Genomic DNA, 15,986 nt, shown 5'->3' with positions numbered 1-15,986 from the left:
GAGATGAAATCATTTTTAGCTCGACCGGAGGAGCTCGGGAAACCACAGCGAATCGCTGACATTTGTCACACCTTTTCACATATGAGATCGAGTCTTTGGACAAGGTCGGCCAATAATAACCTTGCCTGAGAACCTTTACGGCCAGGCTTTGCCCCCCAGTGTGGTCCCCGCAGAATCCTTCATGAACTTCCTGCAGGATGGCCTTCGCTTCACTTGGAAGAACGCACCGGAGGAGAGGTAGGGAATGCCCACGTCGGTATAACACTCCCTCGACTATCGTATATCTAGGAGCTTGATAAAGGACTCGCCGTGCGTCGTTACGCCCTTCGGGTAACTTGCCCTCGACGAGATACGCAAGAATGGGAGTCATCCATGTCGGCCTAATGTCAATCATTTCAATCTCTACCCGATCTCCTTCTATACTTGGTCTCTCCAAGAATTCTACAGGCACCAACCCCAGGGTTTCCGTCTCCCCCGAGGTGGCGAGTTTGGCGAGAGCATCTGCGTTGGCGTTCTGCTCCCGAGGTATCTGTTCGATCGACCCTCTCTCAAACGCAGACAGCTCGGACTTTACCTTTGCCAAATAGGCGGCCATCTTGGGTCCCCGCGCCTGGTATTCGCCCAGAACCTGATTCACCACGAGCTGGGAATCGCTGAAGCACTGGACAGAGCTCGCCTTTAGCTCATTAGCTATCCTAAGTCCAGCCAACAAAGCCTCGTACTATGCCTCGTTGTTAGACGCCTTGAACCCGAACCTTAGCGCCGAGTGGAATCTATGTCCCTCGGGGGATATCAAAATGATTCCGGCCCCGGAGCCTCTCTCGTTAGATGAACCATCAACGAAGATCTTCCACGACGAATGCGGGGAGGCGACCTGAGGTAAGTCTTCCGATGGATTCTCTTGGAATCCCGTGCATTCCGCCACGAAGTCGGCCAAGGCCTGACTTTTTATGGTAGTTCGGGGAGTATAGAAAATCTCGAACTGACTGAGTTCGACCGCCCACTTTAGCAAACGTCCCGATGCTTCAGGCTTTTGCAAAACCTGCCTTAAAGGTTGATCGGTCATGATGTGTACAGAGTGGGACTGGAAATACGGCCTGAGCTTTCGTGAGGCCGTGATTAGGCAGAACGCCAGTTTTTCCATCACTGGGTATCTTGATTCAGCTCCGAGGAGTCTCTTGCTGATGTAGTAGGCTGGTTTCTGACCCTGGTCCTCTTCTCGTACCAGCACGGCACTAGTTGCGTCCTCAGTGACGGCCATGTAGAGGAAAAGAGGTTCTCCTGCCTTGGGTTTGGATAGCACAGGTGGTTCAGCCAAATGCGCTTTCAGGTCGAGGAATGCGCTTTCGCATTCTACTGTCCACTCAAATTTCTTGTTTCCCCAGAGCAGGTTGTAGAAGGGCAGACACTTGTCGATTGACTTGGAAATGAACCGGTTGAGCGCTGCCACCCTTCCTGTGAGGCCTTGGACATCTTTTCGCGACCTGGGGGAAGGAAGCTCGAGCAGTGACCTGATCTTGTCGGGGTTTGCCTCGATTCCTCGGGTATTTACTATGAAACCCAGGAATTTCCCCGATGCGACACCGAAAGTGCATTTCTGAGGATTGAGCCTCATGCCATATTCTCGCAGTATGTTAAAACATTCTTCCAGGTCGGCAACGTGGTTGTCGGCAGTCTTTGACTTGACAAGCATGTCATCGACGTACACTCCCATGTTTTTTCCGATCTGGTCCGCGAACATTCTGTTTACTAGTCTTTGGAAGGTCGCTCCGGCATTCTTCAGGCCAAATGGCATGACCTTATAGCAATAGACGTTAGTCGGGGTCATGAAGCTGGTATGCTCCTGGTCTGCCGAATTCATCACGATCTGATTGTAGCCTGAGTACGCGTCCATGAAGGACATTAGCTTGTGCCCCGCCGTGGCATCCACCAGCTGATCGATCCTCGGCAATGGAAAGCAATCCTTGGGGCAGGCTTTATTCAGGTCGGAGAAGTCGATACAGGTCCGCCACTTCCCGTTTGGCTTCGGAACTAACACGGGATTGGCAACCCAAATGGGAAATTTGGCCTCGCGGATAAATCCATACTTTTTTAGCCGGGCTACTTCTTCTTCAAGGGCTTCGGCTCGAGTCGTCCCTAAACGCCTCTGCTTTTGAGACTTGGCAGGGATGCTTTTATCTAGGTGGAGCGTGTGCATGATGACGCTCGGACTAATCCCTATCATGTCTTCGTGCGACCATGCGAATACGTCTAGGTTTCTCTACAGAAACGTAATCAGCTCCTCCTTTCTTTTGTCACAGAGGTTCTTTCCGAGCTTAACCGTTCGTGATGGGTTTTGTTTATCAATATTCACCTCCTCGAGCTCCTCAATAGCCTGGAGCTCGGACCCATCCTCGCCTATGCGGGGGTCAATGTCCTCACTTATGGCGAGCTTTTCTTCTCCGGGAACCTGAGGTTTTTCAATCTCAGGGGCCGCCTTGGGTCCCTGGGATTCCTCTTGGCCCTGAATGGCCATTGTCAGCTGCCCGGGTTTAGATTTTCCCTTCATGGAAATGCTGTAGCATTGCCTGGCAGCGAGCTGATCGCCTTTGATAGTACAGACCCCTGTCGAAGTAGGGAACTTCATGGCGAGGTGCCGGACGGAAGTGATAGCCTCGAAAGCTATGAGCGTAGGTCGGCCCAAGATGGCATTGTAGGCAGCGGAGCAGTCAATGACCACGAACTCGAGTAGTCTGGACACTGTTTGAGACTCTTCTCCTAGGGTGATCACCAGCTCGATCGTCCCTATCGTTGCTGATCCCTCTCCCGAAAAGCCATACAGCATCACCGAGGTCGCCTTTAGCTCGGCGACGGTCAGGCCCATCTTTTCTAAGGTGGATCGGAATAGGAGGTTCACCGAACTCCCATTGTCCACCAACACTCTCCTTACTTTCCGGTTAGCGAGCTGGACTGCTACAACCAAAGGATCGTTATGAGGGAATTGGACATGGCCTGCATCTTCTTCCATGAAAGTTATCGGTTGTTTCTCTAATCGTTGATGTTTCGACTGACGCTGCTCCGGGGCGAACTCCGCTCCGTTGTGAGCTTTTAATTCATTCACATACCTCTTCTGGGCGCCTCTACTCATGCCAGCCATGTGTGGCCCTCCAGACTTATCCCTGGACTGGGTGAGCTCGGTATAAGTTGTGAACACGGGCTTGAATTTATCCACAGACTTATTCTTCTTCTGGCCGTGTTGGCTATTTTCACCATGCCCTTTTCTTTTGCCACCACCGGGCTGGTTATTCTGCGCGACATCGGGAGTCGCCACCATGATCTCCGTCCCCGTCCCCGTCCCAGTGGGCTTCTCGGGGACTTGGCTGGTCCCTGCGGCTGAAGCTTCAGCTTCTTCTAAGTTTATCCACTCTTGGGCTCTGTTAAGGAATTCGCTAACCGAGCTGACTCCCCTCCTTTGAATATCTTTCCACAGGTCTTCGCTGATCAGGATTCCGGTCCTCATGGCCATGAGCTTGGAGCTATCGTCAGCGTCCCTTGCTCGAGCAGCGACATTTACAAATCTGCTCAAGTAGGCTTTCAGCGTCTCACCGGGCTGCTGCCTCACGTTAGCTAGGGAATCGGCCTGGACTCGGGCGGCCTGAGAGGCACGGAATGCCCTCTTGAAGTCAGCCGAAAAGGTCTTCCAGGAGCTGATTGACTGCCTTTTACTCTGCTTGAACCATTGCTTGGCAGGCCCAGTCAGTGTGGAAGGAAAGATCAAGCAACGCAGCTCCGGGCCGATGTTATGGGACATCATTAGGGTGTTGAACATCCCTAAATGGTCAGACGGGTCTCCGTCCCCGTTGAACTTTGACAAGTGGGGCATACGAAAGCCAGAAGGGTATGCCGTTGCCGCTATATTGGGGGCGAAGAGTTCCATCTCGTCCCCTGAATCATATTCGTCTTTTTCTTTTTCCGATAGGAGCTTCTTCATCAATTCCTCCATTTGAGTTAGGCGCTCTAGGGTTTTGTCCTGAGATCCTGGGTTATTCCGGTGCTGTTCAACAGCTCCAGACCCGTTGTACATATTAGGTGGGTTGTTGCCCCTCCTATCTTGAGACAGGTTATTTGGGACATTCCCCCCGTTACGTACTTCGGATCGGGCCCCCACTGAGCGGGTCTGGCTACCATCCCTAACTCGATCCTCTCTGTGAGAATTGAGGCGGTCTCGAAGGTCGCCTCCCTGGGTAGTCTGGTGACTCTGTGCCGAACTTAGTCGCTGACGTAGGTCTCCTCCCGAGAGATCACTCCGTCGACTACCGGTCCAGTGACTCCTGCTGGATAGGCTCGGGGTGCGTCTTTGGCGGCTACGACCTGATCCTTCCCCTGGCACCCTGCTGCGCCGGGAAGGCCCAGCTGACGGCGGGTCTCCCCTACTACCCCCGTAGGCCGGGATGTCCCGGACGGACTGAGGAGACGGATGTCTGATTGGAGAAGGAGGATGTCTGATTGGGGAGGCGATCCTAGTTCCATCTGGACGAATCAAATTTGGTGGGGGCCTCTCGGCCCTGCCAGCTTGCTGATCTCGTTCTGGGCGAGTTGGATGAGACGCATGACGGTCTTCGGGGATGGGCTGTCGTCGCTGGCCCTCCCTGGCTCTTCTTCGGGAATTTCCTCGATCTCTCCTGGGCGTCCTCGAGGAAGGCTGAGAGCTAGGAGTTGACGTCCTAACCGAACGGCTGTATTGCTGCTGTCCGGTTCTAGGCACTTCCCTGAAGTTTGCCTCCTAATGGTGTGATGAAGGGGTGGAGTTGGCTGCAGGGAGCCTATCCGAACGGCTACGCCTGGATTGATTACCTCGGCGAGACTTAGGAGCCTCACCTTGCCTCTCTCCAACATTAACGTTGGTTGCGAGAGGGGGTAGTCGGTCCAGAATATCCCGGATTTGCTGACCAGCGGCTGCTAACTGGCTCCTCAGCTGAGCATTCTCCATCTCCACCGCAGTATAATAACATGGGTTCGGATTAGGCGGCCGGGGCGCTGAACTACCAGTGTCGTCTTGGCCTGCCGGCTGCTTTCCTGGTCTCTGCTGGACTTCAGGAATTTGCTCATCAGGGATGGCAACATGGTGGGCCTCCTGCCCATCATGCTGTTCTGTTTCGTTGCCATGTCTGGATCGGGTAGTCACCATAGTTGGATGTTGGTGGAAGTACTAATCGAACTTTCTCTCAATGAAAGCACCAAAATGTTGACGCGGTTCTTCGCCAACAGGTAATTAAGAGAAGAAGAGAAAGGGATTAGTACTGAAAGTAGAACCGTCACAGATATGAAATCTTATAGGATGAACTAGGTGACTCGAGACACTTTTTTTAAGTGGTTCGAAGGTTAAAATCCTTCTATTCCACTAGTCAATATTATTGATACCTTTTGGGTATTTGGTTTACAAAGTATATAGTTCTTCAAAGACTATTTTTCCCAACCCCTATCAACTCCCAGGGTCTCCATATTTATAGGAGAAGGCACCTGGAAGTTGGTAGGGAGGTCATCCCGTGACCTTACCATTTGTCATATCAACTCTGTGACATTCATGATTAATTCCTAAACCTGACACATAAGTGTGGTCTAATCAGCATGGAAGGAGATAATGGGCCGCACGGCCCAATCCAGCTGTGGGTGTCTGATACGCACGTTCTTGCTGCGTGTCCGAGAAGTCAGGGGGATATCGGACACGTGATGTCAGATATATGCACGTTTATCTTGCGTGTGTTGACTTCGTAGAGGGTCAGAGCTTCACGGGAAGCTCGTGCCATGAGAAGCTCGTAATACGAGCTTCTCCCCTGATCTGACCTTCGGCCTTCTGATTCTGGGCAATTTGGGCGAGCTAATATCCTCGGTTTGTGGCGCCTCGGACTAAACTTGATTAATCCGAGGCACGACCTTCTAATCAGCCTGTGGGAAAACCAGGGCGTACAAAAAACAATATAAAAAAACAAATAACTTAAAAAAAAAATAATCAAATTACAAACATACCCTTCTAAATTTGATTAAGAGTAAAAATATAGCATAAACCAACTTTTATACAAAAAAATAAGAAAATAAACCCATAAAGTGAAAATTCTTACAAAAAGTCATAGATTAACTTTTTTTGAAAAAAAAAATCGTAATTTTGAACACTCTATTAAAAATCTGATATAAAATGTAATTTTGATTTTGATCTCTAGCAATATCCGTCGTGTTAGCACCTGCCCGAATACCATGCATAGGAGCATGGACTCAGGCTGTGAAACTGGCCCAAGATTTACATTCCCACATGCTCACAACAATGCGTCCATAATGGCCCCAAAGATAAGCCCGCAATGGGACCTGGGACGGGCCCACCTATAGTCGGTTTCGTTAATGAGAAACAGCCATTTTTCCCAGTAAAGTTGTTGTTAGTGGCGAACTATCTCGATTCCGATATTCTCATCTCATCTGTAGGAACCTGAATTTCCGATCGTGTAGAAGGCAAAGAAATCGTCAACACCATCGTCGTCGCTTTTAAATCGAAGTCGAGCGACGATGCCGAAGAAGATGGGTGTGAACAGTAAAGCCGAGGAGGCTAGGGCTCGCAAGACCGCCTCCGAAGCCGAGCGCAAGGAGCGTGAGGCTCGTTCAAAGGAGGACCAGTTCTGGCGTGAAGCCGAGGGCGCCAAGTCCCGCGCCTCCAAGAAGCGCGAGGACGAAGCCGAGAAGAGAGCCGAGGCCGCTGCGCGTCGCGCCGAGGTTCGCCGCTTGGCCGAGCAGGAGGAGAAGGAGCTCGAGAAGTTGATAAAGAAGCCTGATAAGAAGGCCAACAGAGTCTCCATCCCCGTCCCTAAGGTCACCGAGGCGGAGCTCAGGCGCCGCCGTGAGGAGGAACAAGCGGCTCTGCAGACGAAAGACGAGGAGGTGAAGAAGCGCCAGAGCCGGACTGCTGCTGAGGAGGAGTACGAGAGGATGGTCCTTGTGACGAATACGAATCGTGACGATTCGATAATCGAGGCCAGGACAGTGGAGGATGCCATTGCTCATATGACCGTTGCTGATAGCTTGCCTGCGGATCGCCATCCGGAGAGGAGGCTCAAGGCTTCGTTTAAGGTGCATGCGCCTTCGATTATCATTGCACTTTCATTGATTTTGATTTGTGAATTCTTTGGTTAAGTTTTGGGATACTCGTTAGAATTTTGTGGTGTTCTGTTGACTGAATTGATTTTTGCATGGCTGTGGATATTTTCTTTGGTTAGTTTTGAGCATTGAAATCGCATTGTGATTTGTAGTTTGTAGCCAGTGTAAGACGTCTTCTAGAATTTGAAAGTACATATTGTCATATGCATCTATCTCATGGCAGTTCAACTGTGCTTAGTTGTTGTGGTAACATTTGAGGCTTTCTTGTTTTAATTGGTTTAGAGCATTGGTGAATGCCCATATACTAAGATCAAGTCTTGCTTGAACACAAGTTAGTCGATAAAAAGGAATGCATTTGGTTTGGAGGGAGTTCAGTAAAAGATGGCATAGTGCGTTTATTTATATGAATTATTGCATTTTGAATAAGATAAGTGGAGTTAGGTGTAAAAATGGAAAAATCCAGTTATGTTGACTATTGCCACTTACTGAATTAAGTGTTTCCTCCGGTGATTGTGGTATAGCATAGAGTTTATGCTTTGGACGTGAGCTTTTATATTCTGCCAAATAACTCTTTATTTCATTGTTTAAATTTATAATGTTAAGTTATATTCCCTGCTTGATTTATTGGTGGCATTAGACACCTTTCTTACTGGTATGGTATGTGTGCGTCTAAAGTTGTAAATTTTAATTTAAGTAGACATTTGTTGTTTGAATGGAATGTATAGTCTTTAGCTCTAGTGGGTGATGCTGATATCAGTTTAATATTGTTCCGCAACTATGGAACATACCTGAAAACTGTGGTTGTGATTGTTCTTGGTACTTCTTGTGATGGAGGTTTTACTATTTTCACACTTAAGTTGGTTACAAGTTGACTCTCCAATAGATTAGAGTTCCTTTCCTTCGGATGATTGCTGATAACTTCGTATTAGCAAGTTGTTGAGAAATTTATTTGTATGTAATATGCTGACCCGTATGTCAATCTACAATATAGACAGTAGATCATGACATGCCACTAATGGTTATTTCCTGTAATATTAATAATTAGGCTTTCGAGGACTTTGAGCTCCCCAGGCTGAAGGAGGAAAAACCAGGTCTTACTCACAATCAATACAAAGATATGATATGGAAGCTATGGAAGAAGTCTCCTGACAATCCCCTTAACCAGGTACGTTAAGATTAATCTTTGTAGGCGTGTAAACTGTAGTGGATTCTAGTCATAGATTTTTTTTTTATCTCAGATTCTCTTTTGGTGATCTCAAATTATATGTGGCTTTACCTCTTTTCTAGCTAAGATTTTCCAGTGTATATTAGTAAAAAAAACATCGTTTTAAAACATTCATCATATCATGTTGATCTGTCAGGGTCATATGTGGCCTATTAATATTGACAAACTTATTTGGGATTAGCTTTTCTTACTTTAAGCTCACGTCTTTTACTTTTGCAGGTCGCTGAGTGATGAGAAGGGGTCTTTCTCCTGTATTATTGGCAATCATGATCACACTTCAATGAGGCACGCATTTGTGGTTTGAACATATGTATCGTTTCTCTCCTAATGTATGTGGTTTGTCCACTCGATAATATCTGAAGTGTAATAAGTATCTTCCATTTTCGTTGCTATGTATCTTTAGCTTTATTGTATTTGTTCTTGTATGGTTTCAGAAATTGCTGAATTGTTTTTTTTATTTTTTCTTTGGGGGGGGGGGGGGGGGGGGGGGGGGTTCTGGACTTTGTAGACACTTGATTGAGGTATAAAACTGTATATGCGATAGATAGTGTTGTTACCAAAACTGACAGGACAAATCTTATTAATCCATCTACCTTTATATTGGTAGGAGAGGAAATTACAATAGAATCACTCACTCTAGAGTATAAAGAGATTATTAAACTTGGATGTATGATTGAAATGAATAACGTTTGTAACTTCTAATGTGTGACGTTTATACTGTGTCAATCTCAAGATAACCCGAATTTGTGTAAACTAGACTTTGAGCTTTTTCTTATAATTCGGCTGAGATGAGGAGATTCATATACCCAAGTCGATGCTGTTGTAGTATCATTTATGAAAAAAATTATGCTTTCTAACTTCGCAGGCTTGCAACTAACTGTCTTACTCGGTGCGATCTACACGGAAACTTGTGTGTAGTTTTAGAAATTTTTGAGGCTTTGTAATTACTTTGGGAGCACTCAATAAGGATATGATAAATGCATCAAAACGCTCTCTCTTGCTCTTGGAATCATTAATTTGGTAGGGGGGAAAGCTGAAACTTCTTGTATCTATGGTGGTGGTTCTGTGGAATTCAATGCTGCTTATTAACGATACTGATCGTTCTATCTTGAATAAAAAACAGTGGGTAGTTTTTATTTATTGTCTACCAATGGTGGTTGTTTTAGTGTCTACCAATAAGAAGTTTAATTAATTTTGTAATTTTTTTCAGAAACTTTTCTCACAAACATTCTGATTTTTGGGTTATTTCTTTTTCCTATCTCTCATATTTCCTATGTTTTTTTTTTCTAACTACGCATTTCCTATGATTTGTGTTGACGCGGTTTTTGGCCAACAGTAGATTAAGAAACCAAACAGGGAGATTAGTATTAAATTATAAACCGTAACGAAATAAGAACCTACTCATACACAACTTTTATGTGGTTCAGTGATTAAAATCCACCTAATCCACGAGACAATATTATTGTTTTTCTCTCACAATTTTTGCAGAGTATCAGTAATACAAAAATGCCGTCTCTTTCCCTGTCCATTATTCTTGATATTTATAGGGGAATTTCCTAGACATGTTTGGGTAACCGCGTGAATAAATAACTACATTTATTATATTTTCTTCTTATTACTTTGATACGCAGATATTAATGATAATTAGGGCCCATCGGCCCATGTAACCTCCTTGAGCCTATAAATAAGAATGAGAGGGCTCAAGGAAGGGACTTTTGACTTTTGCACTTTTAATCTTTGTATTCAGAGAGAAAAGCATAGTGTGATTATCCATCAGAAATTGTAATTCTCCTAAGACTTGTGAAATTCAGGAACCCTAGTCCTTTGATCACAATATTGGGATTCAATCTCAATAAGAACACTAAGTGGACGTAGGCCATTACCATCTAGCTGGGGCCGAACCACTATAAATTGCTTGTGTCACTTTCTTTTCATTTGATTATTTTCTTGATTTCCTTTTTTGTTCTTTGTCGTTTATTTGACTCCGTGTCGTTGACCAAATTAAGGATCAACACCCATTTACATTGGGATATGATTTGATAACAGAATAGAATATACTCCCGCCATCGCAGATAATAAATGGTAGATATGCAATACAACCTGGGCATTAATGAGCGTATAAAGAGCCTCCGAATCTCTTAGGATCCTTCAATATGCATTCTGTCTAGGTTTCCACAAGTTGAATATCTCACCCGAGCTCGTGCTCAAAGACTATCTGAACCTTAGCTCGTATTAAGCTCAAAGCACCCAAATTTGAATCTGGCCATTATAGGTCTCAAACTCGATTGTTATCCTAAGAGGCGATCTGATAATAACCTGTAGATCGTGTACGAATTGGATTGAGTCTCGAGCTACTCACATCATTGTTAACCAAATATCCTACTTGGCTATTTTTCCCCACATTCATCTGCCAACTATACCCGAGCTGAGTAATTGAACTCGTGCTAATTTTAGGGTACAACATTTGCCCCCCAAGCTCATGCTCGTGCTTGATGTCGTCACTTTTTGACATGCACACTAGGGGCTTTTAGGCTTCTTCCATGTAAAACCGTGCTTGCCCACTACTCAAGTACTGGACACGTGGTTGCCTATAATTGGCGCCTGTTTGGGTTTCTAGGACTGTGACAATTATCCTGTCAAATTTTTGCCGCCGTATGGTTCATTTAATCTTGGCCTTTGGATCTCGAGCTAACCCAATCGGATGGCCCGAATTAATTCTTGTATAAATACGGTGATCAGACCTGAACCCTCACCGCCTTTGCATTAAAAAAGTTTCCATTTTCAAAAACAAAGTTTCCCTTTTATTCCCCCACTTTTCCCAAAAACCCTTCATCGCCTTTCGAATTTTCAGAAACTTTCAGGGAGCCTCCTGTGGACGTATCGACACTTTCTTTGAACTGATCATACAGATTGTAAGTATTTCTTCACCTGGTTTGAATTTTTCAATTCTTTGCTTTCCAATGAGTTTTTTTTTTACTGTGAAAAACATCTTTTGCTCAATGTAGATTAGGTTACATCTTAGTGTAAATAGTAAATAAGGTTCAGTTTAGGCTAAATGGATGATACTAGGTTTATTTAGAAATAAGGATTTCATAAAACTAGACAAATTTTCTGGGTTTTTCAAAGAAAATTCTACTGGTAAATCGATTTGAATACCTGTTTGGGGAATATAAGCCAAAGGGTTTTTAAGTTTGGTTCTGGGTAGCTTAAAGGTTACGATTCCTTTAGCAGTTTTGCATTAAACCAGTTTCAAAAGAAAAGTAGTGGATCTTACTGATCTGACACACGAATCCCGAAGTATCAGGGAATTTTAAGAAATCAAAGCGCGTGGCCTAGGACCACGTGTGGAACCATGCGTTGAGGCTAGGACACAACTTATCTCGTATAAATTTTCAAATCCTAAAAGTAAAGCAATTAAACCCTCGGACTTCCGTACCTCCACACAGTAGCTAGTAATCATCGTAAGTCGCCACTAATAGGCCGCTTTGTCGTTAAGCGATCTAAATTATGGCCCCCGCAAAGAAAAACACCATGAGCTCCGCTGCTCATAGTAAAGACAAGCAGGTCTCCTCTGACTCTCCCATCCCTCATTTCGACCTTGTGGTGGAGAGAGAAATCGTGGTCGACCCCAACGCATTCTTCGAGACTGAGCACATAGTATCCTAGATCACGACTCAAGGAAAGGTTAACAAGATCCTTCTGAGTCATGGGATTGAGATGGAGGCTAATGACCTCCATGAACAACCTGCACTGAAAGGATAGCAGAGCTGCGCCCCTCTCCAAGATGACTACGGAGCTTGGAGTGATGAGCACCTGAAGGTAGGTGCCTTCCTCCCCTTGGACCAATATTTTGTAGAATTCCTAAACTATGTCAAATTGGCTCCATTCCAGCTCCAATCAAACTCATACAGACTTTTCGCGGGGTTAAAGTATTTGTTTCCGAGGCACGAGTGGGAGGTCCCCACTCCGGTAGATATTATGTATTTATTTTGCCTCAAGGCTAGTCTCGACCAGAAAGGGCGAGGTGACAGTTTTTACTACCTCACTTGTTTTCCCAACCCAGCATCTGTCATCGACCTCCTTAGCCACCCAAATGACTGTAAAGAATTGTTCTTTATGTCAAATAAGTTCAAGAATCGTGAACACAGATTCTTTAACTGTCCTTGTAAGTCTTCTATTTTTATGAATTCAGCAAGTGAACTTTTTATCACTTTCACACACCTTTTATTCTGACTGAGTTCTTTCCTTGTGCAACTATATTTGCGAGGACAGGGCGATCTGAGACCCTTGGGGGTCAATATGAGACCTTGTCTAGTCTTCCTTCGTCGAAGAAAGACTATCATCAGGTTGTGAATGACACCACCATGGTGGCCTGTAACCTGATCAGCAAGGTCCAGACGTTGGCTCTCAGTACCCGAGTTCCTCTCTTCCTGTCATCCCCAAGCTTTCCCATCCTCAAGAAGCCTTTCCAGCCAATGAAGACATTGAGGAGGAAGAAGACGTGGTGCCGCTGGTAAAAAAAGGCGAGCTCCTGAGGATAATCAGGAGCCTGACCCAGAATGAGTTGTGTCCGGGGCAGCAGCCGGCCCCTCCGGCAAAGGTAACCCATACCCATACAGAGAGTTAGATTGAGCTGCTGCTAGTTATAGACTAATTTGATTCAATCCTAACCAGCTCGTTAGTTGTCATCCTATCGATCATGACCTATACACAACCCTCCTCCAGTGTATGGACCATTTGGTGGTACGCTATGACCACAGCTACCCCAAAGGTACCATCGTGGTTGACAACACCCTCAATTTTAGGTCCACCATTTTTGAAGAGTATGGTACAAACCGTAGGACTTGGCCTTCCTTGTGTTAGGGTGTATATGCCCCTGGTTTCAGGCAGTACGAAGATGAATCCAGCCCCGAGGAAGGACTTGAACCCCCTAGGACCCAGAAGGTCATACATTTAGATTCTCTCCCACCTCCATTAATCCAAGAGTTAGAGGTTGAGCCCAGCCTGGTCAATAACCCCGAGCTGATTGTAATAGATTCCTCCCCTTGCCCAGAGGGAAGGTGTTGACGATGAAATCTTGTCAACGAAATTAGATCGAAAAACTCAAAGATAAGTATGGTGATGTTTAGATTTAGATAAGAACTTATAATAAGCTTAAGGAAAGGTAAAACACATATCAACAATGGAGTAAGCCTTTGTATATTGCACAATAGCCTAAGTGTACAATGAGTTTTCCAACCCCTTATTCTGAGGGGTCAAGCTCTATTTATAGCAGGGCTCTAACGACCCCTTATACATGGTGGTCCCTTGGGACAAAATAGTACATGAGTACACTGTCAGGGTAATAGCACAGGTGGTAGTGGTGTTGGAAGAGTGGTGGTCTGCTCTAGTACGTGTCAAGGGTCTGCAAAAGTACTCATGTCTTGGTACCATATTATGCCTCCACTACTTGTCGGGTACGGACCTCATAAGTGGGCTGAGGGAGTCCTGACCATGTACCATTCTTGTACCGCCACTACCTGTCTGGTGTGGGCACCGTATTTGTACTCTAACTCTTCTTGGTCTGTAGGCTCATTCCGTATCTCTTATGACTTCATGTCGAATCATTGTGAGGCCCTTGGTGCGAGGCCAAGGGATGCTTGGTGCGAGACCCATGTCACGGGGCCCTTGGTGTGAGGCCAAGGGGTGCTTGGTGCGTTGGCACGAGACGGGCTCTTGGACCCTAGGCGCGAGGCGCTTGTGGGCAAGGCGCATGGCGAGGCATGCGAGGGCGCGAGGCGCCCTGGTAGCTGGTCCGAGGCGTGCGCGAGGCACCCGATTGTAGAGTCCAAGAACTTTACTTAGCTAAGATAGATAATAGTATGATAGTATTTATAGCATTATCTTTGTTACTATGGATTTTTGGTTCAGACCGGGAATTATTTGGACACTCATAGTAGTACTTATAGATTTTATAAGTTTAATCTATAGTTTAAGAATATTAAGTATAACCTAAGGTTTGATTAATGTGACTGATATTAAGGATTATATTATTATATTATAAGGTTTAGACATCAACCAATAGGATTTTAAGCACATGTTATGAATAGTAATTAAGGATTAAGTATTTTTGAGGATTAAATTAAATAAGGGTAAAGTTTGAATGTTATAGGGTCAGTCAGCAGCCTTGAGTACGTTGAGGGCTTAGTCAAGGCTGTTTACTCCATTCAAACTTAGCTAAAAATGTGTAAATTCGTGTTTAAATATTCAGCGTATGCCGATATATCGCAGCTATAGGGGGCGATATATCGCAGCACGTAGATACGGAAAACACGAATCGATGCACGGTCGCCTCGGGAACAAAGGTCCAGGCGATATATCGCCTATAGGGGGCGATATATCGCCTCCACCAGCATATGTTCAAATGTTTTTGAATTCATTTCCTTTCAGCCATTCAAACTCCTTCAACAGTCCAGCATCTTTTGAACGAGTCTTCAGCCTCTGCTGAACGATTATTCAAATGATTTTCACTTAAAAAGCCATTATTTTTATTCAAGTAAAATCAAGATATTTTCATTCCCAAACTCTATAAATAGGACCTAGTACCCAGCCATTATTCACCATTTGCTCTAAGTTCAGAGGCTGCTAGTGTTAAGTGAGTGTGAGAGTGTAAACACTTGGTTTGGGGAAAAACTATAAGCTTAAACATCATAAGCTTATCAAACACTTTGGGAAGTGAGTGCTATAGTATTTCGGTGGATGTTAGATTGATCTTGCAATCTTTGAGGTAAACCCAAAACTCTAGTTCCTTTCTGTATTTTATGTTATTTCCTTTCTCAAAACCTTCTACTCAGTCCCCTAACCTTATTCTTATTTTGGTTAGGGAATCCAAGCTTTTAAGCATATAAGTCGGTAAGTATGTTTTCTATGGTTTAGTCTTTCCATCTCTTTCACTTCATCTCCTTTCTTTAGACTTACTCTTTCTTATGGTTTTAGGAGTGTTCCAACAGTCCCAACTCAGTCCATAATCTCGGTAACTTTGGTAAGGAAAATAGGCTAGAATTAATATGTTATGTGCTTATGTTATCTATATGTTTTATGTTATTAATGTGTTATGTTTTGTTATGAATATGTTATTGATGTGTATGTTGTAGGCTTGGGCTTATGCCCTATTTGACTAACAAGACCCCAAAAAGATTGTGGGCATAAGCCTATTTAGCTGGTAGGACCCCACTGATCTCATGGGCATAAGCTTGTTTAGTCTATGGGACCCCAAGTAATAATGGCCATTATAATAAGTGAATTATGTGTTATGATATGTCTTTACGTTATTATGAAATTATGTTTATGTTTATGACTATGTGTTAGATTTTCCTTGCTGGGCATTAGGCTCATTCCTTTCTGTTTATGTGCAGGAAATAAGCTTTAGAGGCGGAAAGATTCGTGACGCTTAGAGGATGTGTATCGATGGTGAATGGAGTCAAGGGGCTGAGCGTTATTCGATTCGAGGATGTAGTCTTGTTTATGTTTTTATGGTTTTAAATGTATTTTCCGCATTTTCTATGTAACTCTTTTTACTTTAAGTTATTTTTGTTTTAAAGACCATGGGTACCCATATCCTACTTATTTTTATGATAGTAACCTTCGTTTCTACAAGTTTATA

At 44.6% G+C, this 15,986-nt stretch overlaps 1 protein-coding gene across 1 annotated transcript; it reads left to right on the top strand.

The window, feature by feature from the left end:
- Positions 1-6,332: 6,332 nt before the first annotated feature.
- LOC133793358 (uncharacterized) lies at positions 6,333-8,757 on the top strand. Its single transcript, XM_062230789.1, has 3 exons — positions 6,333-7,092; positions 8,165-8,284; positions 8,564-8,757. The coding sequence occupies exons 1-3, from the start codon at positions 6,535-6,537 to the stop codon at positions 8,573-8,575; spliced, it is 690 nt and encodes a 229-aa protein (XP_062086773.1). The 5' UTR covers positions 6,333-6,534; the 3' UTR covers positions 8,576-8,757.
- The last annotated feature ends 7,229 nt before the right edge of the window (positions 8,758-15,986 follow it).

Source organism: Humulus lupulus, chromosome 1 (assembly GCF_963169125.1).
Source record: "Humulus lupulus chromosome 1, drHumLupu1.1, whole genome shotgun sequence".
Lineage (NCBI taxonomy): Eukaryota > Viridiplantae > Streptophyta > Magnoliopsida > Rosales > Cannabaceae > Humulus > Humulus lupulus.
This window is presented reverse-complemented; position numbering and strand designations above follow the sequence as displayed.